At 39.1% G+C, this 26,021-nt stretch overlaps 2 protein-coding genes across 8 annotated transcripts in view; both read left to right on the top strand.

Annotated features, from left to right (window-relative positions):
- srgap3 (SLIT-ROBO Rho GTPase activating protein 3) overlaps positions 1-9,626 on the top strand; it is a 59,565-nt gene extending 49,939 nt beyond the window's left edge. For 4 of the 6 annotated variants that reach the window (XM_086040521.1, XM_086040517.1, XM_086040522.1 and 1 more), the window contains 7 exons: positions 1,283-1,388; positions 2,081-2,308; positions 2,462-2,535; positions 4,395-4,575; positions 4,908-5,057; positions 5,149-5,464; positions 5,781-9,626. In XM_086040521.1, the coding sequence (XP_085896647.1) occupies positions 1,283-1,388; positions 2,081-2,308; positions 2,462-2,535; positions 4,395-4,575; positions 4,908-5,057; positions 5,149-5,464; positions 5,781-6,230 (1,505 nt within the window). In that variant the 3' untranslated portion in view covers positions 6,231-9,626. The remainder of the gene's footprint in view (positions 1-1,282; positions 1,389-2,080; positions 2,309-2,461; positions 2,536-4,394; positions 4,576-4,907; positions 5,058-5,148; positions 5,465-5,780) is intronic. The other 2 variants (XM_086040520.1, XM_086040519.1) reach the window with 2 other exon arrangements.
- Positions 9,627-16,087: 6,461 nt separating this feature from the next.
- The window catches only part of rad18 (RAD18 E3 ubiquitin protein ligase), a 29,015-nt gene continuing 19,081 nt past the window's right edge, over positions 16,088-26,021 (top strand). For both annotated transcript variants that reach the window (XM_086040799.1, XM_086040798.1), the window contains exons 1-4: positions 16,088-16,262; positions 16,654-16,732; positions 18,061-18,122; positions 18,703-18,773. In XM_086040799.1, coding sequence (XP_085896925.1) covers positions 16,212-16,262; positions 16,654-16,732; positions 18,061-18,122; positions 18,703-18,773 — 263 coding nt within the window. In that variant the 5' untranslated portion in view covers positions 16,088-16,211. The remainder of the gene's footprint in view (positions 16,263-16,653; positions 16,733-18,060; positions 18,123-18,702; positions 18,774-26,021) is intronic.

Here is a 26,021-nt window from a genome sequence, read left to right as displayed (position 1 = left end):
CGAGTCAACACATGGAAGCAATCTGAACACCAGTGCTCCCTGTGTAATACTTAGCAGAGAGCCAGTCGGAAGAGAGAGGAGTGATACATGTATCACAGGCTGTAAGGCAGGATGGTGCATCTCTTAAAATGCAGAATAACTTAACAGCCTAACTAAAATAAAGTGTCACTCAGTATAAACAGTAATGTCGGATGGTGCTTACTGTTATCTTCTAGCACATGTATCGTTTTTATTGTACTGCATTAAAAGTAATCGAATGTAGGATGGATAAAAACTCAGATGTGGCTCGAAGAGGTAATCGGCTCAGTTGTCATTATACGATACGGAGCAATAATAAGCATGTCATCTGTAAGGGTTGGGGTTTTGGAACTGTAGAGTCCCGGTTCAATTGCCAAACACAATATGTGAAAAAAATCAAATACATACAACCAGCATATTTATGGATTCACCATTTCAGAATTCTTGAGGACTCTGTCATATGTTATGTACTACTAAAATGGACCCTTTTGCTGTTTTTGTACTTTTGTCAAATATCGTCGCTGTTGAGCTGAAATCTCGTATGTCCATTTCATGTTTTTTCATAGATCAGTACTATTGGTCCCCACATTGTCTGTTATTTCTTTATGTATTATTCACCAATTTAAAGTGTTGAAAATAACTCTCTTGAACGCTTCAACTGTCTGAGAAGTCATAAAACTCCTTCTCTTCCTCACTCTCGGGAGCCATGTGGCATTATGTCATCTCAAGATTGAAAGTCTGAATATTTTTTACACAATAACGAGTGAAAATAGGTTAGATACATGTAAGCCTGTTTTGTTGAAAATTGGTTGCTGTAATGCTTTGATGCAGAAGGAAGAAGTCAGCCATGAAGGTAAGTTTGCATACAAATTCATTTTTCCATCTATGAATTCATTGTGTCACTCATGGCGGCATCGGTTGGTGTTCTCTATTTGTAGCAGGGCTCTGTCCCTAGCCCACTATAGTTGTTGGAGGGATGCTGCCTTCTGACAAGGTGCCATTGATCTGGTTCTCTTTGTGATGTGCGATAAAAAAAATATATATAGCTACAACAAATTGTGGATTGAATTCCCACTTAAAGGATTAGATGTAACTGCATTTTCAAAAATGAAATAAAGCAACACTGCTCTGACAGTGTCAATTAAAACTGAACATTACTAACTGTACTGAATGTTGTTGTAATGTAATCCTGTTAAAAACCTACTTTGCACAGGTAATAATGAATCTCATCATTGCACCACTGTTTGTTTCATCTGTGTTTCAGAACTGGAATCGGGAGCAGAGAGAGCGCATCACATCCAGCAAATTGTGGTGACGCTGCCTCGGACCATCATCATTGTCATGCGATACCTTTTTGCTTTTCTCAATCAGTGAGTTTCTTCTTATCCACGTCTTTCTGACTTGTACACTTCAAGTGAGTCATTTCTTTGCACTTTCATCAAGATGGTTTTGGCGGTTCTCAAGTTCTTCCTCACCAAACTATCCAAGCATGTCTATATGGCCATTGTTTTGTGCACTGGGCCACAGCCATAGCATACAATGTTCTGATGTGTCAATTGATTTAGGGTGAGCTTTGAGTTCTAGCCCAAACCCTGATTGATGAAGTAATTTAAAGTTGAGTCTGAATACTTTTTTTTTGGCTATGTGATGTACAGGGGCTAGTTGGTTTACAACTGCCGCAACGTACGAGTTTGAAAATGAACTTGTTTGCATCGTGAGAACACCAAGTTATGCAAAGCCACCATTGTAACTTACTATTTTTTCATTTGATTGTTTTATATTTCCATTACGTTGCTGCCATAAGAATGGAACTTCATAAAAAACCTAGGACCCCCTCTACCAGGAAATTGAGTCCCATTGAATGCCTAATAAAGCAAATCTCTTATTCTCATTTTACTGTTTTCAAACTTTCAATTGTACCTAACCAGTAGCACCAAACCAGAAACTAATAGCAGCCTGAGTATTGGAAATAAAACTGCCTCCAATTTGGCTGACATATGCTTTATGTATTTGTTTTCAGTATTGTTTACCGGTATATACAAAGAATGTCTTTGTGCCTCAGTCTCTCCCAGTATAGCGATGAGAACATGATGGATCCATACAACTTGGCCATCTGCTTTGGTCCCACACTCATGCCCATTCCAGACAGCCAGGACCCAGTGTCATGCCAGGCGCATGTGAACGAGGTCATCAAGACTATCATTATACACAATGAAGTCATCTTTCCCAGTCTACGTGAACTGGACGGCCCAGTCTATGAAAAGTGCATGACTGGGGGCGAGGAATACTGGTGAGTGAACTATGTATAAACACACTAACCTAAAATCTAATTCTAACACTGAATTTGACTAGGGTTTTTTTTTTCCAGCCCAATACATCCAAAATTGTCTTGAGTAAATACCCTATTATTTTAGCCTTGAATTTCATTTGTGTTTCACTGCAGTGACAGTCCTCACAGTGAGCCAGGAACTCTCGATGAAGCTGACAATGGAACTGAGCCACACACAAGTGATGAAGGTCAGCACCCTCACAGTACCCGTCATAGTTGTCACTTAAACTACTGGAGAACAGTTAATTGCCCTACGTTTCCTCATCTCTTGAATGAACTCACCAGCTATTAGTAAGCGATGGAAGTGTTTTGCTTACCTTACCGACCCAGACAGTTTCATGTACTCCATGAAAACACACTATTGTATAAACAGTATACACTTCCATTCAAAGAGTTGGGAGTCACTTAGAAATGTCTTTATTTTTTTAACCACAAAAACTGTATTTTTGATGAATTTGTAATGTTATCTTTATTGAAAAAAAAATCCAGTGATTCTTTCAAAAAATGACTCCAAACTTGTGCACATGTATTTTAGAATAGAAAATAAATCTGCGATAACAAACGGCCTTCTTGTGTGGAGTTTGCATGTTCTCCCCGTGCCTGCGTGGGTTTTCTCCGGGTACTCCGGTTTCCTCCCACATTCCAAAAACATGCATGGTAGGTTAATTGCTAACCCTAAATTGCCCCTAAGTGTGATTGTGAGCGTGTATGTTTGTTTGTCTCTGTGTGCCCTGCGATTGGCTAGCAACCAGTTCAGGGTGTACCCCGCCTACTGCTCGAAGACAGCTGGGATACTCTCCAGCACGCCCGCGACCCTTGTGAGGCTAAGCGGTTTGGATAATGGATGGATGGACAGATCTCAACAAAAAACAATTGTGTATTTCTCATTAGTAACTTTAATAATGCCTTTGGCAGAAAGGTGAATGAGTCTGTGCTTTAATTGTTCATGACTGGAAGGACTGAGGATAATCAGTGCTGGCATCTTTTTGATCCGTGCGTGTGCGTTCAAATCCTCTCTCCATCAGTCCTTGCCCGCTCTTTGTTCAAATGTTAGTCAGCGATTTTCTGGGGACTTTGGCTTTTACGGAGTATCTTTTTCCTCTCTGCTGTGGTTCCACAAATTGCATAATTGACATGATGCTATCAGTGGTTCTTTCAGTTACAAGCTCTGACTGAAAATGTTCATTGTCTGATGTTGATTCAGAGAAGTCTGAACATTTTCTAACTCCTATTTTAATCTCGTAATCCCCAAAAGATTAATGATCTGCATTAATTAGGCGTTAGAGGGTGATTCTACTTTTTGAATTGTTATCTTTTCTGGTTTTAAATCACACAACGAAGTGGCAGGATTCCGATAAGATGTTGTCTGAGATATTAATGGAAAACCGAGATTTTTGCATTTTGAAAATGATTCACTTCTTGCACATTTTAGGCAGCTATACACACATACATTGGATAAGCATGTAATGAGAAAGTATAGGAATGAGTTTGCTCATGGAACTTTCTGTCAAAATTTAAAAAAAAAAACAACAACAGCAACAACAAAACCAGGAAGTGTATATTTTTTTAATGTAATCATTCTTGTACCGTTTTCTACAGTTAATGAATATGCATTCAACAAATGTAGATCGCAATTCCTTTCAAATTTGGTCATGATGTGAAGTATTTGGGACTTTAATACTGACTGGGCTTTGTCGTCGTTGCTGAGATGGTCGTAACATTACTTAACTATCACTGACCTCTACTGGTCTGCAAAATGCATTGATCTGTGATACACTGACATGAAAAAAAAACAATTTGCAAGCACATTGGTATTTGTTTTATATTGATATTGTGTCATTATGTTAAAAATGACATGGGCAGTTATGTTAGTAGGCGAACAATATTTAGTTTTTGGTTATGTTCAGCTCTTCTTGAAAGGTTAGAGTAAGAATTCAGAATCACACACCATGTCTGTTTCTCTCCATTCAGCTTGGTTGGAGTCTACATTACACTTGCTGTATGGTGTTTTGTCTTATTGTTGCTGTTTTGTTTTATTATTTTTCAGAGGTTGAACAAATTGAGGCCATCGCTAAATTTGATTACGTGGGACGCAGCCCGAGAGAGCTGTCGTTCAAGAAGGGAGCGTCCCTGCTTCTCTATCACCGAGCATCTGAGGACTGGTGGGAGGGCCGACACAATGGTGTGGATGGGCTGATCCCTCATCAATACATTGTAGTGCAAGACGTGTAAGTAACGTTTCTGATTCAGACTTTGCTGTTCCTGGTGTAAAAAACAAAAAACAAAAAAACAAAACATACATTCACATGCCACAACATTGAGACATGGAAAATAGTGATAAACGGACATTTAATATATATTGTACAACTGTTGGGTGGGGAAAATCAAAAAGCGTCTGTCAAAAGTGATGACAGATTTTTTGTATAGCTGTTCTGCCAACTGAAAAGCAAGAAATGCAAAGTAGTCAAACTTGATTTGCTTTAGTGGGCCACAAAAAGCATGGCTTTGAAATCGCGCTGTATTGTAGCCTATCCTGACTACCATGCCACTACTTTCTCAGGGATGATGCCTTCTCAGACAGTCTCAGTCAGAAAGCAGATAGTGAAGCCAGCAGTGGGCCACTACTGGATGAAAAAAGTTCATCCAAAAACGACGGTCCCTCACCATGTGAACAATCACCCGATTACAGCTTTGGAGGCGTCATGGGCAGGTCGGTAAAATCAACCGGTTTTGTTTTTAAGCAGTTTTTAACAGCAAGGTTTTCTGTGTGACATTATGTGTGGTCTAATGCCTCTCCATAGGGTCCGATTGCGTTCCGACGGAGCAGCGATTCCTCGCCGTCACAGCGGCACAGACACTCAGAGTCCAACCCGAGTTCCCGACACGCCTCCGCGGGCTGCTGCCTGTCCCAGCAGTCCCCACAAGATGTCCGTCAACAAGGCGCGTATGGAGAGCCCAGACAAAAGGCGACTGGGGACCTTTGGTAGTGCAGGAAGTATTAACTATCCAGAAAGGAAGGTCTATCCTGAGGGCCATCCACTGAGGCCTTTGTCCGGGGCCACTCGCCATAGCAGCCTTGGGGACCACAAGTCACTTGAAGCTGAGGCTCTGGCTGAGGTGAGACCGGCATGTCAATTAGCACCTCCCATGTTTCCTGTGAGTTTCTGTTCTGCACGATCACATGAGAATTTAATAGTACGAAATGTAATATATTACGTTATATTAAGTTTTATTAGCATCACACTCTGAATTGAAGTCCTGCCCTCACATAAACATGGCTGTACATTTGGCACACTTGAATCAATGGTATTTTGCACCTAAAACAAGTACATAAAAGAAATGTTGTCATTTTGACAAATTGGTCAATTTATTGATTTATGGAGGTATACCAATACAGTGCAAACCTTCACATGTCTGCTCTTGCCTCAACCAGGACATAGAGAAGACCATGTCCACGGCGCTCCATGAACTTCATGAGCTGGAGCGCCAAAACTCCGCCAAGCAGGCTCCCGATGTGGTCCTGGACACACTGGAGCCTATGAAGAACCCAGTTAGCTCCGAGCCCGGCAGCCCCTTGCACACCATCATGATCCGTGACCCAGATGCAGCCATGCGACGGAGCTGCAGTTCCACCTCCGAGATGATGACCACCTTCAAGCCGGCGCTCTCAGCCCGGCTCGCCGCCGGAGCTCAGCTGCGCCCCCCGCCCATGAGGCCGGTGCGCCCCATTCCCACCCAGCACCGCTCAAGCAGCTCTAGTTCTTCTGGGGTGGGCAGCCCAGCCGTAACACCCACTGATAAAATGTTTCCCAGTAACAACACTTCGGCAGGTACCGGCATGAATGTGTCCACCGATGGCGCTGACAAATCGGGTACCATGTAGCGAAGGTCAAATAAGAGGGATGGAAAAGGGACTGCAACTCATGGTTAATATTTTTCGTTATTGATTTAATCGGCGGATCAGAAAGTAGTGCTGAGTGATCGGTGAAATTTCCTACAGCTCAGGGAGATGATAGTCCAAAAGGCAAAAACATTTGATTAAAGAGTACATGATGAATGAACACTCTGGATCCAAATGGGACAAAGCCAATGCTGGGTTATTCATACCCAGATCAGTGAGTTGAGGATTTGACCCAGCACGGTGAGTCAAGTCGAGTCTGGCATTGCCAGGTGACCTATATAGATAGCTGTGGTTCAAAATAATACCGATTTTATCATCAACATTTTCCTAGAAGACATAACTTGCCCCTGTCAGAGGTCACCTGACAGCAAGCCACTCGCATAGATTTGGCACCGTTTTTACACCTGATTCCCTTCCTGACGTAACCTACCCATTGAGCCATCCAGCCACCACTTTTGTTAAAAATGCAAAATTTGAATTGATTTACCGGTACTTCAACTACAGTACACAAACCTGTCCGAAATGGAGACCAGCTTCAGCTCTTCAGTCTGCCCAAATCCAATCCTCAACCCAGTCTGCTGGGTCAAAATAATGAACCCAACCTTGAGTAAAAGTAGCCCAATCTGCTCAAAATTCACGCTACCTAGCAAGTGGGTTTGGAAAACAATGCAGCATTTTTAGTGTGACACTGAAAATGCTCCAAAATTCCAGTTTCCACCATTAACTTCAGCTTTACAGATGCCGTATGCGCTTCAAATGGTACTGCAGACACATGGAAGTATGAGATACCATAATGAGGGGAAACGTGTCATTTTGAGGTCCAGTGTTCATTACTGTTATTGTGTTTGAGAAAATAGAAGAGCTATTAACTTGACTTTTTTTTTGCTGAATATAGTTTAAAAAAAAAAAACAATTGCAGATGAATTCCCTCCAGAACAGCTTGTTGCCACTCACATCGTTTAGCTCTCCAAATGCTTTGGGCAATGTGCGGCAAACTGATGCTTTATCTCTGTTTTCTGCCTGACTTCACTCGTGTCTGTAGGAAGTTCCTGTAGTGAAGTGTTGCCATGGTGATGCAGGTGGGGAGAAGGCTGCAGAGGTGCGATAGGTTCAAGCTTCGCCTTCTTTGAAACTGTTTATAATCACAATAGATTATACATGTGTATATCAGTTTTTACCTCAAGCTCAACTAACTAAATCTGCATCCATGCAGTCAATGGACAATTGGACTTCGCAGTGCTGCTTGAATGCATCATTTGGACTGGTGAAGATATTCAGGCACACTGGGGAGTTTGCATTTGCGACGATGTGCTTGTCTAACTGTCACAATGTCATGGATGTGCGCCCTGTACATAACAAGACACAGTAATGAATCCACTAATTGTTCAAATCCTTGAGTAAATGTGTAAATACAGTAGGGTTTTTTTTTTTGTAAATGTTTTGAATTTGTATAGACTTAATACCCAAAAGGGAGATGGTTGACATGGAGGGTACTTGAAAGTATCTCAACCAAACAACTCTTTTAATCGTCTTCAGTACAATAGCTACAAAACATATTCTGTGGCTTTGGGAAATCCTCTACCCTGCTGTACTTTGGATCCAGTTGCTCAGCGTACTATACTAAGCTGAGGGCTGGATCGTTCATCCTTATATTCTTGATAATAGACTTCATTTGAAAAACTTGGAAGTATTTCAGAGCAGCGCAGTGAGAAGTGGTTCGCACATCTGCCTCACAGTTATGAGATCAGGGTTTGAATGTGGGCTCTGGCCTTCCTGTGTGAAATTTGCATGTTCTCCCCGTGCTTGCATGGGTTTTCTCCATGTACTCCGACTTTGGTCTACATTATCCAAACATGCATGTTGGGTCCATTGAAGACTCGAAATTGTCAAATGTGAGTGTGGAGAGCAACACGAGTGATGAACAGCCGCCTAGAAAATTGATGAATGGATGAACTGTCTCATGTTCTATTCAGCAATTTGTTAAATGGAAAATTATTCACGTAGGACACAGTGCTAAAAAAAGGAAGCAGGGTGTCACACTATCAATTAAGTTCCGTTTTACTACTGTCACTACAACGATGGTTTTGTTAGGAGTATACAGACTTTGATCTCTTATTATAACGACTTTGGAGTCAGCATCAAAGTGCATGCTTTCTGCTGTAATGTCAGCACAATTGATAAAATGCTATTATGATTGGCTTTGGCAGATCAAACTTTCACTCAAAACGTTTCATTTCTACCTGGGCTGATATTGACCAATTAACTCGCTTGTAGCAGTAGCGCAAAAATAAAAATGTAAATACTCAAGCATGTAAACTTGGCACTTTCTCCATATAAAATGTTGTTTTAATTTCCTGCCATGTGCTGTCAAAAATTTACCATCCCCAGCTTTCTCAAGTTATGCTGGCCACCTGCCCCCCCTACTGGTTGAATTAAGGAACTGTCTTGTCATTAACTAGAGGAGACATGAGCAGCAGAGCCTATTCAGCGCAAATTGTAACAAGATATATTGTAGTTATGTATGCCTTTGTCAAACGTGACTTTTGCACCTATTAAATTGTATGTACAAAATATGGGAATGTTCATAAGGGAACATGAAAAATACAATTGAATCATTTTAGACTGTTTTATTTATACAGTAACGTGCAAATGGAGCTGGACATCTAGAGTGCCTTTTGTGCACCACATAGATTTTTCTTTTTTTTTTAACTTTTGTATTATTTTCTAATACGTTGTCTATTAGTTGTCATATTTATTATGAATGTTCCTTTTGTATGATTACTTTCTATTGCTGTCTCTGCAATAATTTGTCCAGGGTCATTATGGACTGCTTTTCTGTGCTCGGTGAGAGATAAAAGTAGATTTAAAAACCACTATGCACCTAATCTACTGGTTACCAAGTTCAGTATAGAGTCTTCTCAGAATATTTATAGCATCTTGTTGTTTTCCCGGTGATGTGTCTGTGCTGTGCTTGAGCCATAAATTCATCTTTTCTCTACCTTCTCGTACAAGCAAATACACTGCAGTATTGCTGGCAAACGCACGAATAAATGAGAGGTACTATTTGTAGAGCTTAAAAGGCACTTGGTTCCTCTGTGTTTTCCCCTACATGTGATGTAAAAAGTCATTTTCTCTTCTGAAACGGTTGCTGAGCTGGTGCGACGATTAAAAACAAGAACCACAAAAAATATAAAACATTGCTGTAAGAAAGACGACTGTGCCTGTCTTGTTGTGGTGATGGAATGTGAGTTGGTGTCAATCTTCTCTTTAATTGTTTGTCTAGTGGTGAGTGTCTGGTTAATTAGAAGCCTGTGATATACCTTACCACTAAATGGATGTTGAAAAGATGTGCATCCAAATAAAACCATTACTGCTAAATTGACTTCTTTGGGTAATTATTTGATATCATTACGTTAATGATCCTTTCCACAAGAAGATCCAGTCCAAGATGACAGTAGGTTAAAGCGGAAGTCAACCCAAACATGTTTGTTTCAAGAATATGTTCCCAGCAGGCCCCCTAGTTGAAACACGGCATTCTGATTCATTTTTCCTTTGTGGAATATAAATTAAGCAGCAAAATGCAATGGCTTTTAGAAATCTCCGGGGGCGGCCATTTTGTCTTCTGTCGACTGAAAATGACATCACAACTGTTCACAACGACCAATCACGGTGGACCTGTTTTCTGAATCTGAGCCAACCGATGTTTTAGTAATTTTTTAAAATCTTAACCAATAATGTATTTTTAAACCCTAACGCCAGTCTAAACAACAAAACTGCTTCGATTTTATTGAATTTTCATATTTTCTTTTTGAAATGATTTATTGCTGGTGCATGATGGTTACTAAATGATGTGGCTGTTGAGTATACTGTAAACGGTTCATCAAATGTATCTAATCCTGCAGGAAACTGAGGCTCTATTTTATTGACCATCATAAATTACAATAATGATCTACTTTGGGGGAAATTGACTAATAAGCTGCGACTTCATACCAGAAATGGCAATTGAGTTTGCAGTTCATGTTATTGCCACATGGCGGCGATCAAGCATTTGTGCAATGTGCAAGTTCCTGCGAGGGTTTGTAGCGTACTGAATGCAGTCTGTGCCATCAGGGAGATGACAAACGAAACCAGTGTTCAGAAAACGGAATCCTGCATAAATTACACGATTACATCTTTCCTAGAAATTGCCTTTATACTCCACTGGTCAGAGTGACAGAGCATTAACAACATCCAATTTGTTCCACCTGACAAAGCACTGTTCAGTAAGAGCACAAAACTATGGCCGTTTAGTAAGAAACTTCCACATTTTACACCTTCAATTAAGAATATATGTCCGGGAAATACGGCTGTTTGTTGCAGATTAGATTACTGATGGATAGATAGATAGATAGATAGATAGATAGATAGATAGATAGATAGATAGATAGATAGATAGATAGATAGATAGATAGATAGATAGATAGATAGATAGATAGATAGATAGATAGATAGATAGATAGATAGATAGATAGATAAATCTTTCAAGTCTGCATCTCATGGAAAGGAATCTGTCACTGCGACTGCTTCTCTGGGCCACCACAATGTCGTGCAGAGGGTGGTTGCGGTTGCTGTTACTGAGGATGAACTTCATCATCCTCCTCATTTAACTCTCCACCAGTTCTCCTACAGAGTTCAACTTCCTCCCCAACACTGACACACACTTCCTGACCACTTTATCGAGACGGTTCCACTCCCTCCCTGTCATGCTATTCCCCCAACACAACACAGCACAAAATACTGCCCTGACCATGTACAAGACTGATGAAAAAGGAACAGCATCTCATCAAAATATTTCTTAACTTTCTAAGAGAGAAAGGTCTGCTCCGTCCCTTTTTGTATGCCGCATTTGCATGTTCCAACCAGTCCAGTTTGCAATCCAGGTGTACACCCAGGTATTTATATGTGGTGACCACCTCAATATTCTCACCCCTTATCTGACCGGGAGATGCCGGGATCTCTGCCTACAAAAATCCACAACCTTCTCCTTGGTCTTAGCTGTATACAACACCAGCCCATTGTCCCTGCTCCATTGTGTAGAGTCAGAAATAACCCTCCTGTAGCCCCCAACACACACACAGACACACAAGCCACCACAGCCGTATCGGTGGAGTACTTTTGAATGTGGCATAATGGCAACTTGTAGGCAAAGTCAGAAGTGTACAGGGTGAGGAGGAAGGGGGACAGCACTGTTCCCTGAGGGGCTCCGGGACTGGTCAACACAGTGCCAGAGACCACCCTCCCAAACTTCACATATTGCATCTTCTCTGTCAGGTAATTGGTGATTACTTTCACTCAACATGAAATCGATAATTTTGATTCTCCAAAAAGGTTGGACAAGGCCTCATCATTGGCTCTATTTGTTCCATAATTACAACATAAACCGGCACAAATGCAACCATAATGTTGAATCAATTAGTGCAAGTCACAGTAGAACAAAATGATCGTAAATGTACTTTCTGCCTCTACCTTCACCTCCTTGGCCTCATCAACATGGAGGCTCTCTTCAATTATGGGCCCCCTGGGGGCTACTGGTGAGCAGGGCAATCATTCATTTTCCTAATCACAATGAAATTGTGTAAACAAGTGGAAGTCATGTTTAATAAATATCACTTATTTCATTTCTACTAACAACTTGTATTTTCAGGTGAATCCCATTAAGTGATGGACTGTATGATGAAAACAGGCTAGCATTTTAATTATAAAGGCCTCGGTTAACATGATCACACCATCTGTAGCTCCTGATTCCTACGTGACTCTGGAATATTTGTATTATTTATACAATCCTCAAGGTGAAACGGCGGGGTTTTGGATAGCATGTCTACCGCACTCAAATGATTTTGTGTTTGAATTTTTCCTCATGCCTTCCTGTGTGCAGTTTGTTGTGTTTTTGTTCATTATCTCCATGTGCACTGGCTTCTTTCCACATTCCAAAAACTTGCATTTAGATTCATGGAAACTAAATTTTCCATAAGGTGTAAAATTGACAATTGACATGGTGGGATATGCTCCAGCTCAGGAGATAATAAATGAATAAACATACTTAAACATTGATTTTTGCATTTTGTCCTCATATTCAACAATGAAGTCCACAAAACAAATGATGAAGATAGTCGAAAGGAGCACACGTGTCTTGTGTGCGCGTGCGTGTGCATACGTGTGTGTGTGTATGTGTGCACTGCAGCAGATGAAAGCAGCACACATCTAAATGATGTATGCTAAAGACCAGCCAAGGATTGTACTTTGATGCATTTTCATTAGAAAAAAAATAACGCTGCTCATACTAGAGGTAGGAGCCTGGTAATTGAAAAGCATCACAACTCACTTGAATGGAAACAACCATTTAACTTTCATGGAATGGACTATTGCACATATATATATATATATATATATATATATATATATATATATATATATATATATATACATATAAAGGAATAGCGTTTACAGCTGCATTCATAGCTATCTGGCATTGCTGTTTGGCTTGGTCGAATGTCCGTGCTTGTTTGCAAGCCATTTCCCAGTGGAAAGGTCACAGGTTCCTCGTCATTTGGTTCCCGCCAATGATGTTAAGCATCATGTAAACAGATGCAACAGACACAAACCACATGACAAAAGCATCATGATCTAATGAGCATACAGTGCGGTACACAGTGCCTCCATTGACATGTTGTTTCATTCCAGATGCATGTTTGGCTTCATCTGTTGGGACTCATTTGAAGCAGTTCCGGGCAAGCCCCATGCAGGTCACACCTGTGCACTGCATAAAATAACAAGACTGGATCATGACTAAATTGCACAAGGCTTCATTAGGAGCCTCCTCATATGGACTGAGTGTTTGGATTAACAATATGGCATTCCATGTCGTTCACATGCAACTGCTTTACTTTTTTTCAAAACTATTTCACAGATAATCGAATGCTGTCTGGATTTGGTTTCGCGGGAGGGCTACATGCCCTTGGGCGTAAGAAAGTTAATGAATTTGTTTCACTGATCCATGGTGTGCTGCTAGAACTTGCTTTGGGCGCACATTTAAGTGAAAACACATTGTCTGCCCCCACATAGCCTCTTTGTTTCAAGACCCTCAACAATGCACAAAGCTGCAAGAAATCAGGAACTTAAAACTTCAGCGGACGTTGTCCTTGATGTATTTCTTATGTGGAATGCTTGATATCATTCACATCAAAGTACTACACATGCCACACTTTAGCTAAATCCATCTGATCAAAACTTCTTCCCGAAAGCGGTCTTCATCTTTTGAGATGACACTACATGGCTCTGTCCCAGTGAAATTGTTTTTTTAAAGTGATCTAGAAAAAAAAGCTTGATTTCAACTTTGATTGGAAACAGCTAAAAAGTAATAAATCGCTCCAAAAATGAAAATAAAATAAACATCTATTTAACAATGTCTTTAGTCTAATCAGATGAACACTGGTTCAAAAATGAAATACACCTGTCGTCATAGGTTTAATCTGGAAACGTGTACCTGCAAAAGACTGCGCGCTTGCTAAAATGAACATTTACTTCATTTCTGGAGATCAACTCTGTGAATGTCTCACTCCATTTTGCATAATACAAAACAATTAGTCATTCTAATGTGATTATTTTGCAAACTGGACTGCTTTTCACATCAAATTGTAACTTCTTAAATTGTTCATAATTTACGCAGCACCTGTTATGTAACTTACATGTTATGAATATGAAAAATACACACTATGTATATAAATATGGAAATAACAAAAACTGTAAGGCAGCCACTGTGAGTGGCCCCTTTTTCAACAAAAAACAAGTTTTTATTGTAATTTTTTTTTACAAATCCAAGAAAATCTTCAATAAAACACTGATAAATATTCATGTTGACAACAAGGGAAATGTAGCGGTGGAGGGGAGAAAAAATCCTAAATATGAAAAAAAGATGAAAAAAAAGAAAAGAAATTTGTGAATATTCAAATCTGTGGGTGCCAAACTGCGACTACACACGGGCCCGTATGCATGTATTTTGTCCATATTTAAAAAAACATTTTTGTCATGCATCTGGTTAGCAAGTATGTGGTCCTATGTGCACCAAGTAGCACTGAAGAAAAATTGTAGCCCCCTCCAGCACTTTAAGTTGCCCATTCCTGCTTTAAGGAATCTACTTTCGTAGACAGCGCATCTGCCGGTGTATCACATATTTTCACCTCAGTGCGCATTTGCCAATTTGGTGGAGTGATATTTTTGTGGCAGAAAGTTGATCTAAACCCTAACCTGCTCAGACCGTGTCTAATGGTGCAGGTAGATAGATGGCCTCCTCTGAATTATCCCACTGTGTGGCACAGCTACAGGGGCTGGCCCCCAAGCGGCCGCTTTGCGGCCCAGATTTGCTTTCGCCATGTCAAAACTCAAGTGAATGACTAGCGTACTGCATTCAATGGTGCATCTTAGATTAGCCACGATTGAAGTCAGCTGTGACCATTCCCACAAAGGCACAGCCCTCCCTCTCAGTTCCACCATCCTATACTCTTCTATAAAATTACGAACATTTGGTCTAACCTGCCTCTGCAGTTAGGCCGAGCAGGATTTACCCCAGTCACGAAACAGCGCTCTAAACCTCTGATGTTTTCTCTAGTGTGTGTGCAGGCAATTAGGTTCAGTTCCCATTCAGTGATTGTGTGAATGGTTGTCAGTCTCTGGGTGTACCCTGTAATTCACTGGCGACCAATTTAGGGGGGTTTCTACCTTTTTCCCAAAGTCTCCAAGCTCCCTGCAATCCTGAATAGGTTACAAAAAATTGATATATGGATAACTATTACTGAAAATGTAAATGTCAATAATAAAGTATGACATCTTTTTATTTTATCATTTGTGTTTATTATTTTTGTATTCTGTTCTTGATTTACTTAAATACTCGTGTAGTATTCCTTCATAATATTGTATTGTTCTTTTTAAATCGATAATTTGTATTAACTTGTTTCAACTTAGTTATGAAAATGCACAGGCAAAGGAAAATTTTCTGCTAGTTATTTGTGACCTGAGTTAATTACACAAAAAGAAGTGAAAATGAGCTGATTCTTGAGATAAATTGAAAACAAATGCTTACCTTCATGATCTGACAAGCTATTAATTGCAGAGTGAGTGTGCATATTTCACATTATTTCCCTTCTGGTTGTAGTTCAATGCAATAAACCAGCTCATTTTACATTGATCTAATCAGATGTCTCTTCAATGCCGGCGATCCATGTGGGACCTCATCACAACTTGCATCGGCATCTTTTTATTTCTGCTTTACAAAACTTATAATCTTTTGTAGCTGAAGTTGTCCAAGGGGAATCTTTTTTCCCCTTTTATTTCCCACAATGATGGTAAATAGGCTTTCACTTGTATGTTCAGGTACTCAAAGCGCTTGAACATTGTCCTCATTTTACCTAATGATGACGTTGCATGAGGAGCAACTGGGTTGTTGTGAAACGCACAATATAAATAAAGTTGTATAGTTGTACAAGTGGCCCTCCGAGCATAAAGGTTTCCCCACCCTTGATTTTATCAATATTTGTATGCAATTAATCCAACACAAGAACTCTACAATAAAATTGTGCAATACAGTCGTTTTCAGGACCGCAATGCACTGCATGCATGCTTAGGAGTGCAGCCTGTCATACTGTATTTTGCTCCTCTGCCTTGGTTTATGGATCCACAAAAATATTATTAAAAGCTGTTTGTGTGATTCAAAGCAGTTATACACCACTGCATACAACCATAATAACATATTTGTTATATTTTTAATACGTACTCAAATACCTCTGACACAAAGTCACAGTTGAGTAACTGCGACGTGACGGAAGTCGTCAAATGACGTAGCCGGTTTTTCGCTTTCGAGCGGGACGAGGTGTTGCAAAACCTACCCAAACTTTTGTAATTGCTGTACAGCACTTATTTGAGTTATCGATTATGGCTTTGAAAACGGAAAAAGATCTCCCACAGCGTCTGGCGGCTTTGAAAGTAAGTTGGAGTTTCTGTCGTCTGTGTTTTGCTAGCTTGCGGGCTAATTTACGAGTTGTTCACCGACAGGAGCTAACAACACACCATAAGATATTTAGCAAAAGGTGAAAAAGTAGCTAAACCTTTTCACTGCTGTACAGCATTCCTAACGTTGCAATTGTTATTGATATGTGCTTTACATATTAGTGAAACAGTAGCGTAAAAAGTTACAAATTAAGTCAAACGAGGATCTAATCCAGATATGTTTGTCCTTACATATTACAGATCATCTACGTATTTATCTTTCCCTAACTATGTTTCTGTGCCATTACCAGGTTATATCTTTGCAGGTTATGCTGGACAACTAACAATTGACTTTATTTCTTGTTTTTTTGTTTCCCTTTTTCGACAGAACGTTGACGCCCTATTGCGATGTCCTATTTGTTTCGATTTTCTGAACATTTCAATGATGACCAAATGTTCTCATAATTGTAAGTGCAGCAAGTTTTATTTGTGAATGGAGTGGCATTGTTTTGGTGCTCTTTGTTTTGTGCGGATACAGGACAGGTGTAACTGACTCTGATGTAGATGTGTCCATAAAATTTCAGCGTTTAATTAATTAATGTGAAACCAATATTATTAGATCTTTTAAAGATGACTCCAGCAATATAAGCATGTGGCAAATATTCAGAAAGCTATGACTCTTAAAACCAGTGATAATGCACCATTTTCTGGCCAACGTCTTTATTCAAAGTCAATGGAGGTTGACAATATAGGTTGTGACTTTTTTTGTCCAATCTGAATTTCAAACCATCATAACTTTCTTAATCTTTACTTTACTCTCAAACTACTGCTATCATTGGAATGCTTGCTAAACACAGAAGCAGATAACAAATGAGAATGATGGTAATTATGTCAAATTAATCAGTTCAATAATTTAAATCCCATGTGCAACAGTAGGTAAATCTCATCATAACAAAATTGTAATTTGAAAAGTATAGTGTATTTTAAATTGAACATGTCAAAGAATAATAAGAAAGGCTCCTTGTTTTTGGTGAAGTAGTTTACTGTAATGCACAATTCAAAAGTAATATGAATATAGTAAAATATAGCAAATTAGGAAAAATAATGCCTAATTGCTGTAATTAAAAAAAAAAAAAATGCATAGAAAAATGTCAAACACTCCACAAGTTATTAATGTACAACTATACATATAACAGATATAGCACATGTGGAACTATTTTTAGTTCACGAAATTAAGCATTGGATTCTATGGAAATTATGAGCCATCATCCTGGATCAGACATCACGAGGCACCCGGCAAACTGCAAGCCCCAAAAGGTGTCTTTAAGTTGACCAATTTACTTCAAATTTGGCAGAAGTATGAAAGTGTATAATAAAAATATATATTTAGATTTGAAGAATGGCTTGACTGACCTAAAGGTTTTTCAAGGGGGTTGTCAACTGCAAATTTGGGAACTGTTGATCGAGTCCTATAGCACATGTACTATTTGTTTGATAAATTCGTGATTAAAACTAGGACACCTTCTCTATGCCATTGTTTCGTGGTTTCCAGTGATAAGATGAAAAATGCGAACACAGTGTGACACGGGAAACAGCAGTTCCACCACCGCTCAAACTGCGCGATCATGCTGGTGGATTTTGAGCCATTCGGTCGGTGGTGGATACATTCAGTACACACCAACATTATGCCTTATACGTTGTACCGTATACTGTTCAAAACTAACTAGCGGTCTATCAACAAAGAATGTGAATTTATTTTACCTAATGGTTGTATTGTCTGTGTTTCATTTCACAGTTTGCTCCTTGTGCATCAGGAAATTCTTTTCATATAAGCTTCAGTGTCCAGTTTGCAATGTGGTAAGTTTGAAGTTTTGCAGGAATCTCACTAATGAATACGAGCTTGTGGAACTGTAATTCCTTAAAAAAGCAAAGAAAATAGAGGTGCACAATGTCGAAAAACTATCCATATCGCGATAATGGCTCATGCAATATGTATATTTCAAAGACATGCAATAATTTTCTTTTGTATGCTTTTATCTGAATTTGAGAAGTCACATGCAAACCTAAATACACATTGCTATCCGATATTTGAAAATTATCTTGGGGAATTAGTTTCATTAGATAATAAAAATGTCATTTCATGAGGTACATGTAAAATATTGCAATGATATTGATGTCGTTATATTCAACATCCAATATCGTGCAGCCCTAAAAGAAAAAATAACTTTAATTCAAGGAAATACTGATGTTATTGATTTATCATTATTCTACTAAGTGGAGAGATGAAGCTATTTTGCAGTGGAAAAACAAAAAACAAAATGACAAATATCTTCAAAACCCCCCACAAATTATCTTTTACAGTTTACGTTTGTTTTTCCACCAATGTTGAAAGTACAGTAGAACCTCCAAGTTCAACTTCTTGTTCTTTTTCTTCTAGCAAGCGACAGAACAAGATCTACGAAACAACCGTTTACTGGATGACTTGATTGTAAACTTTCAAGCTGCAAGGTAAGCATACTTCATTTAATGCACAGCGGAACCTCTGAGATCCAATAAAATTTGGTGTTGGATGCTGATCAACCTTTGTTTTAGTTAACATTCAAGTTTAAGTAATATTTAAGTTAACATTCTATTCTGTCATTTTAACTGTTGCTCTAGATATTATGATGCTTGAATAATAATTCACTTTATCAATTTGCCTTTACAGTAGCAACAATAAGAGATGACTCGATACCATTTTTTTTTAAACACCGGTATTTAAAAAAAAAAAAAAGCACACCTAGCTCGCCAACTCTGTCTTAAAGTCAAGTATACATACGCACATAGCCGCCTGTCTACCGACATGTTTGAAATGCCTTTAAGTGGCACACATACTGCGTGTGAAGATGGCCTCAAAGCATTGAAAAGCTGGCTGCACCTTCGCTCGCTGCAATCAGGATGCGCGAAATCACGAAGTGGAACTTTTTTGCTGACGTGGCTGACGGCCATGGCAAGCCGAGCAACATGACAAAAAAAAGGCCGTCTATTAGGCTTGTTTTAAAACTTCCGTGGCTCGAGGTCGGAACACGTCCAATCGGGCCGAGCATCTCGGCATCCAGAGTTACTGTATTTTCCGGACCATACGTCGCTCCGGAGTACAAGTCGCACCAGCCATAAAAGGCATAATACAAAAGAAAAAAAACATAAGTCGCACTGGATGATTTTCCTTTATGATTTATCTTAATGTTCTTTATGTGGGTTAAAATAACGTGTGAAATGATACACAGGTAATGTGTTAATAATTTCACACATAAGTCGCTCCGGAGTATAAATCGCACCCCGACCAAACTGTTAAAAAAAACACGACTTATAGTCCGGAAAATACGGTATACCGCCAGTTTAAACAGCAACAGGTTGTGACGCATTTCTAACACTTACCTAAAAAATAAGTAGTGTGAATTGTTTTGTTCACAATTTCACGAGGCATTCGACTAGCTGGGAGTGGATTAGAGAAGAGTATGTGCATGCACACAGACAAGCAACATCATGTTGAGTCACTATCAATTAAATGAACACATTTGCTTGACTGTAATGGTGCAAATGTATTGTCAATATCAACAATGGATGCCATGAAATGCAGTCAAATAGGTCAAGAGTATGGCATGTAATGTAAAAGCTTATAGTGAATAAATATATATCTGTACATACATTGACATGTATACATTATGCTTATATAAACATATAAATGCAGCCATTGATCTTATTATTTCAAAAAAATGTCGTTCCTGTGATCAGAATTGGCTAATTCTGTGTCCAAAAAACACAGAGGTTATTCTGCTGCATATCTGGCCATGAGAAGGATCATAACCTGGTCAATACGGCATTACAGTAGATGTCACACTAATGGCTCTAAACACATCTGTACACATTTTCTACTAGGTTTCTTAGAGTTTAATTTACATGTAGTCTGTAAACAACAACAACAACAACAAAAAAAGAGTCAACAACATACAAAAAAATATGCTCTATCACATCAACGTAATTATTTTTATATTATCGCAGGTAAAGTAAGCTCTAATTATATTTACATAAGGCATGCCTCCCCTACATCAGGCTGCCATGTTTCGCTGCCATCTTTGTGCTACAAATACTTGATGGAGACAAACTTAGCGAACATCGTTCCTAAGCATCATGACTAATGCATGTGTAACAACTGCAATACACTTACTTCATGACTTGAGGAAATACTAGCAGTTGTTTGTGACATTTTCCTTGGGCCTCTGCTGAAAAAAAACCTGTTGGCAAGCCTGCGACATGTGGTCTCTTGGAAGCACTGGAGAATGCATGCGCTTCAAAATGCACGCGCTTCCATCTTAGGTCGTTGCATTGTATTAGTTGACCACTAGATGGCAGTCAATTCTACACATTGTCCTTTTAAAAAAAAAAAAAAAAGACCATGAACAAAAAGCCCTTTTCACAGAACCATCAAAGACTGCTTTTGTCAGGGAGTTCCTGTATGCAATCTCGAAGTTATGTGTGAAAGATACCGACATGAAATGGGGTGTTTTCACTCGACTTGTGAATTTTCCACCTTCCACGATTTGATCAGTGACAGAATTGCAGCTGTGTGAAAAGCCAGGACTGTTGTGTGAAGTTTGACCTGAAACTCAGGTTTACCGTGGCTCTGCCCTGTTCTATTGACATTGCCACGTAACTAATTATGTTGACAGAAGATGCCTGAGCTGTGTGAATGCGAACACAGACAATATCCAGCTTGGGTTCTGACTGAAAAATACACGTGTAGATTTGGTGCTCAGGGGATGTTCAATACCATTTTATTTTTATTTTTTTTATTTTATTTTTTTTTTAGACCAATACGAGTACTCAACTCTTGAGCACTCACCGATACCTATGCAAAGTAACTGATACAACTAATGGTTTGATGGGTAAAATTTCTATTGAGCCAATGACATAAGTTTAAAGCAAGACCTTTTGTTTATTTCTGAAAAAAGGCAAAACAGTCAATCTGCAATAGAGAATTTAGTTCAAAATAAAACACAAACAACTCTTTGTTTTGAGAATCATTTGTAAGAAATTAACACAAGTGCATAATGAAACTCACAACTCCCAGTTTTATTCTTTGTTCAAAATCAATTGAAGTGCAAAATAATACAGGTTCAACTGTTGACTGTTAAGAATGTCAATATCTGAAGAGAGAAGGTCACATATCTCTTTCTGCTTGCACCACACTGAAACAATATAAACATACGAGGGCAAATATAGCAAGTTAGGTTCACTGTTCATAGTTCTCGTGTTGGTTGTCAATTGCGACTGTATTTATTGCCACACTCTATCCTTGCCTAATTGGAATTTAGTATTGTCATTTGGTAACGATATGTATGCAGTTCTTGTGTGATTTGTGTTAAAGGACTGTACAAACCTCATACCTTACCCCAATTACTATCAGTCAATGTGTGAAATCGTATTACAAAGTTTTGCTGTTTGTTTGTAATTCATTTAAAAAACTGCATCATTAATTTGTCAGTATTAAGACTTTAACCAGCCATTTGTGCTGTTGCTAAAATGATCGATTGTGTCTGCTGACAATGTTATTCACTTTGTAATTCATGCATCAGTGAGGTTGTTGCAGCCAGCCACATTCAGCGTCAATGTTTTATAAAGTGGCAGCTTTGCTTGAGCTGATTCTTTATTTGTAACACTAATACACTACTTTACCTACATCCAGACACCTAGCTCCCTTATTAGTGATTGGCATTTAAAAAGGTATGACAAATACCAACATGTGCAGCATGCAAGCCCATAAGATGAATAAACAAGGCTAATGGATGTAGGTGCTAACTCATCTGTGTTATAAAGTTATGTTTTAAAATAAATGTTGTCTGACCTAATTTGTCTGTCACTTTGTGGGGGGGGGTCCAGAAGCAGACGTGGAAAAACAGTCTCTTTTTAAGGTGACAAAATTAAGGACCATAGCAACTGACAACATCAAGGAATCAAGCCATAACAGTCACAACAGTGTTGTTTGTGGGGAATATTTATTACCGCAGCAATGTCAGCGGATCTCATTTTTATTGATATGATTATAGTCTATATGTGCCAGAGAAACACTTTTAGGGCACTGCAATTCACTAGCATTATATTGACACTTGCACAGTACTTGTCTCGCAGTAATTCATTTCCAAATGAAGGTTTTAAGGCAAATCCAGTGGGGATTTTGTTTTCATTAGCTGAGGTTATGTAACATCATATATTGTTGTTGTATATACTCTGTAGCTTTGCAGCTAATGTTGCTTTAAGGCCCAATGTCAGCATGCTGCTGGTCTCGAGGAAATTGCCTTGTATTTTTGAATCAAGAGATTTTAAGGGACCCCGACCACATGGTTCACTTCACCTTTTCTGTCTGCCTGGCATATTTTTCATATATAGATGAGGATTCAAAGTCGAATGCCCAAATTTGAAATTCAACCAAAATATTCTGCAAAAATATGCCTCAAAAGTAAAACAGAATGACATCAGTAATGGAAAGGGGTGATAATGATTAGTATAGAACAGAGGTGTCTACATTTTTTTGCAAAGACGGACACATTTGGTGAGATGAAAATGTGTTGTGTCGATCATTCAGCTTCTAGTTCAGTTTTCACACCGTTTGTTCCCAGTGACCTTGTCGTAGTTAACATGTTTAATTTGTTACTGCCTTTTGATAGCAATATAATAAAGTGAATGATTTGCAAAATCAATGAAGTTAATTAGTGCTGTAACTAACGAATATTTTAAGAATCAATTTACTTGATTATTTTGTTGGTGAATTGGATAAAAGCGTTTTGATTTTCATCTTTAATTCAAAACAGGACCTTATTTCAAATTGACAATGCAGATAACGCACAATCCAATGCATTATGATTCAGTGACTGGTTTGGTACGAGTGCCCTGAAATACCTTTAATGAGTAGTCTTCGTTCTGGGAAACCAAGGAAATAAAAAAAATGCTTGAGCTGTTCTTATGACGACACATTTTTATTTTTGTTAGTGGGAAGCTATAGTTTTTTCATCAGCCACCTCAGGGTTATCAGTACTGCAAAAGGTCTCACTTGAGACTGTTGACAGTTAAGTGAACGAACGGCCTCATGACGCAACTGTTTTTTTAATTTCCTGTCAGCTTGAGTGCCTGAAAATGTGTTTCAGTCAGGGGGAAAAAGGTGAGGAACTGTATAGGAGGTGATGTCCTCCAGATGAAATGTACCTTGAAATGTACATAGGGTATTTATACGGTGTACTCAGGCAACATGGTGAAAAGCGGTTTTCATATCTGCCTGCCTGGACTGAGCTTGGGGGTTTGAATGCAGGCTCTCGCCATTTTTGTGTGGCGTTTGAAAGTTTTTCCTGTGCTAATGTAGCTTCTCTCCGGCTAAATTAGCTTCCTCCCACATTCCTAAAACATGCTTGTTAGGTAAACTGAAGACTCAAGTTGTCTTTAGGTGTGAATGTGAGGGTGAATGGTTGTCAGTGTTTGCCCTATGATTGACTGGTGCCAGTCAGGTGTACCATTCTGATAAATATTGCGTTTGTGGAAGAAGTGTTAATCCACTCGTTTTTAGCCGTCTATGGGGGCGGCCATTTTGTCCTCTGTCAACTGAAAATGACATCACAACTGCTCAGTGCATTTTGCTGCTTAACTTATATTCCACAAACGCCAAATTAATCAGAATGCCCTGTTTCAACTAGTGGGCCTGCTGGGAACCTATTCGTGAAAAAAATATGTTTGGGTTGACATACGCTTTAAGGGGACACTTGAATGGGCTGAACATTGGCACATGCACTAGGTCTGTTTCATGTAATGCAATGTTGTCAGTGCTAAAATTAACTCCCCTAAAAGAATCTGTAGTGATTTAAGTTTTCTTTTGTGATGACTGGCCACAAATGTTTAGGGTGGGGCTTGTACCCCCCTCCCCCATCTCATCCTGTTCACGTCAGGCCATGGTTTGGATTTTTTCCAGTTTGTTCATCACTTCAAACAAACATTTGTACTGAAGTCAGTGTTTCTCACTTTGTCCAAAATGGCTAAATCCAGATCTGCTTCCTGCCACTGACTAATGAACTGTTGATAGAATCTGCTTCAAATCTGGTTATCTTCATCCGACTGGATATTTAAAGTGAGTGGAGACTGATTGCACTGCTGCGGAAAAACTGAAAACGTCCACCTTCACTGGCTCTCAGCTCAATGCGACATGTACAGTCGTTGCTTCTCACTTCATTTAAAACAATGCAGTTGAACTGCATTTGGTTCCAAATTGTGTTCATTTCAAAAATCAAGAACCTACAATCTTCAGTGATGTAATCTCTTCCAGGTTACAATGCAAGATTTTTGTGACATTCCAAATTGTCATACAAGTACACAAGTAACCACTTCATAATAAAATGAAATAAAAGTAAAGTAAAACTACGCTCTCTTGAATGCACCCATGTTCGCGAGGCATACAGCCACAGAACGCATCTTTTGATTTGTGGTTGTCAGTTGACAGTTTCAGTAATTGATAGTAAGATGCTCTGTTATAAAACTGACTGGAAATTCATGCTATCCATTAGTTTGTTGTTCACTGCATGCTATTTATTGTAGCATCTGCCAAGAAACATGCTAATATTGTTGATCATTGCTTTAAGCAGCATTCCTGTCATAATTCAAAAACTGTTTGTACAGTTATACATTTTTTTGGGGGGGGATCCATAATTGGTACCCTTCTGTGGTGGCTTCCAGCCAAAAACACTCCTTTACTTGCTGACTGAGTTAAAGTCTCTAGATGTCTCTATTTGGACATCTTATCTGCACATCTTTGTTTGTTTTTTTGAGACACAATTTTGGTTCATTTTTACTTCCACTGTACTTGTTTTGCACAAAGAATTACATAATGTTTAAGAGTTCATACTGGACAGCCTTCTTTACTTAGTGAGTCTTGTGTGGAGTTCAGAGTGGTGCAAAAAGAAGCGCATATGTGTTTGATGCGTGTCAGTCAGGGATAATGGGTGCAATGAGTTCAAATATAAAGTTTTAGATATGGGAAGCAGAGCATTGCACACCTCATTGGCTGCATTTTATTGCTACGTAATGGACCTGCTGCCATTTGTTTGTCTCACATTTTCAAGACCCTAGACAAAATGTCGCCTTTTCATGGTCTGTGTGACCAGGACAGACATGAGCGGTGGATAGTACGTACAAAGGAGCAGAGGCAGTTTTCATCAGGTGGTCAACCTTTCTTTTCCTCTATTTATTTTTCAAAAATTCAAAACACAAAATGAAAAAAGTGCATTGGGGGAAAGTCAATTAAGTTAAACCATTTCATCTCCCTAGGTGTAAAACATTAGCTCGTTAACTAAGTTAAAACCCTCCAACACTAAACCATAACCTGAAACTAAAGAAAAGCTAATAAACTAAAGCCTGTATCCCAAAACAAAACCATCTAAACAATAAACCAAATGCTAAAATCGAATGAAAGCCGCAATGACCACCCCCACATTTCCTTCACATGGACCAGTCCTAGTGTCTGGCACCCCTGGGAATCATATGGCAAAGACGCTGCCGCAAGTGTGCTCATTACAGTCTGTTGAAAAGCAACGCGATCCTGAGACTAGTAGGCATTATGTGTAGTTTAAACAGGAAGGCAACCCAAACACATTTTTTTCAAGAATATGTTCCTAGTATGCCCAGTGGTTGAAACACGGCATTCTGTTTAATATTGCGTTTGTGTAATATGAGTTAAGTGGC

The sequence above is a fragment of the Filicampus tigris genome, chromosome 9 (genome assembly GCF_054856515.1).
Source record: "Filicampus tigris isolate MCC_2025a chromosome 9, RoL_Ftig_1.0, whole genome shotgun sequence".
In the NCBI taxonomy this organism is placed as follows: domain Eukaryota; kingdom Metazoa; phylum Chordata; class Actinopteri; order Syngnathiformes; family Syngnathidae; genus Filicampus; species Filicampus tigris.
This window is presented reverse-complemented; position numbering and strand designations above follow the sequence as displayed.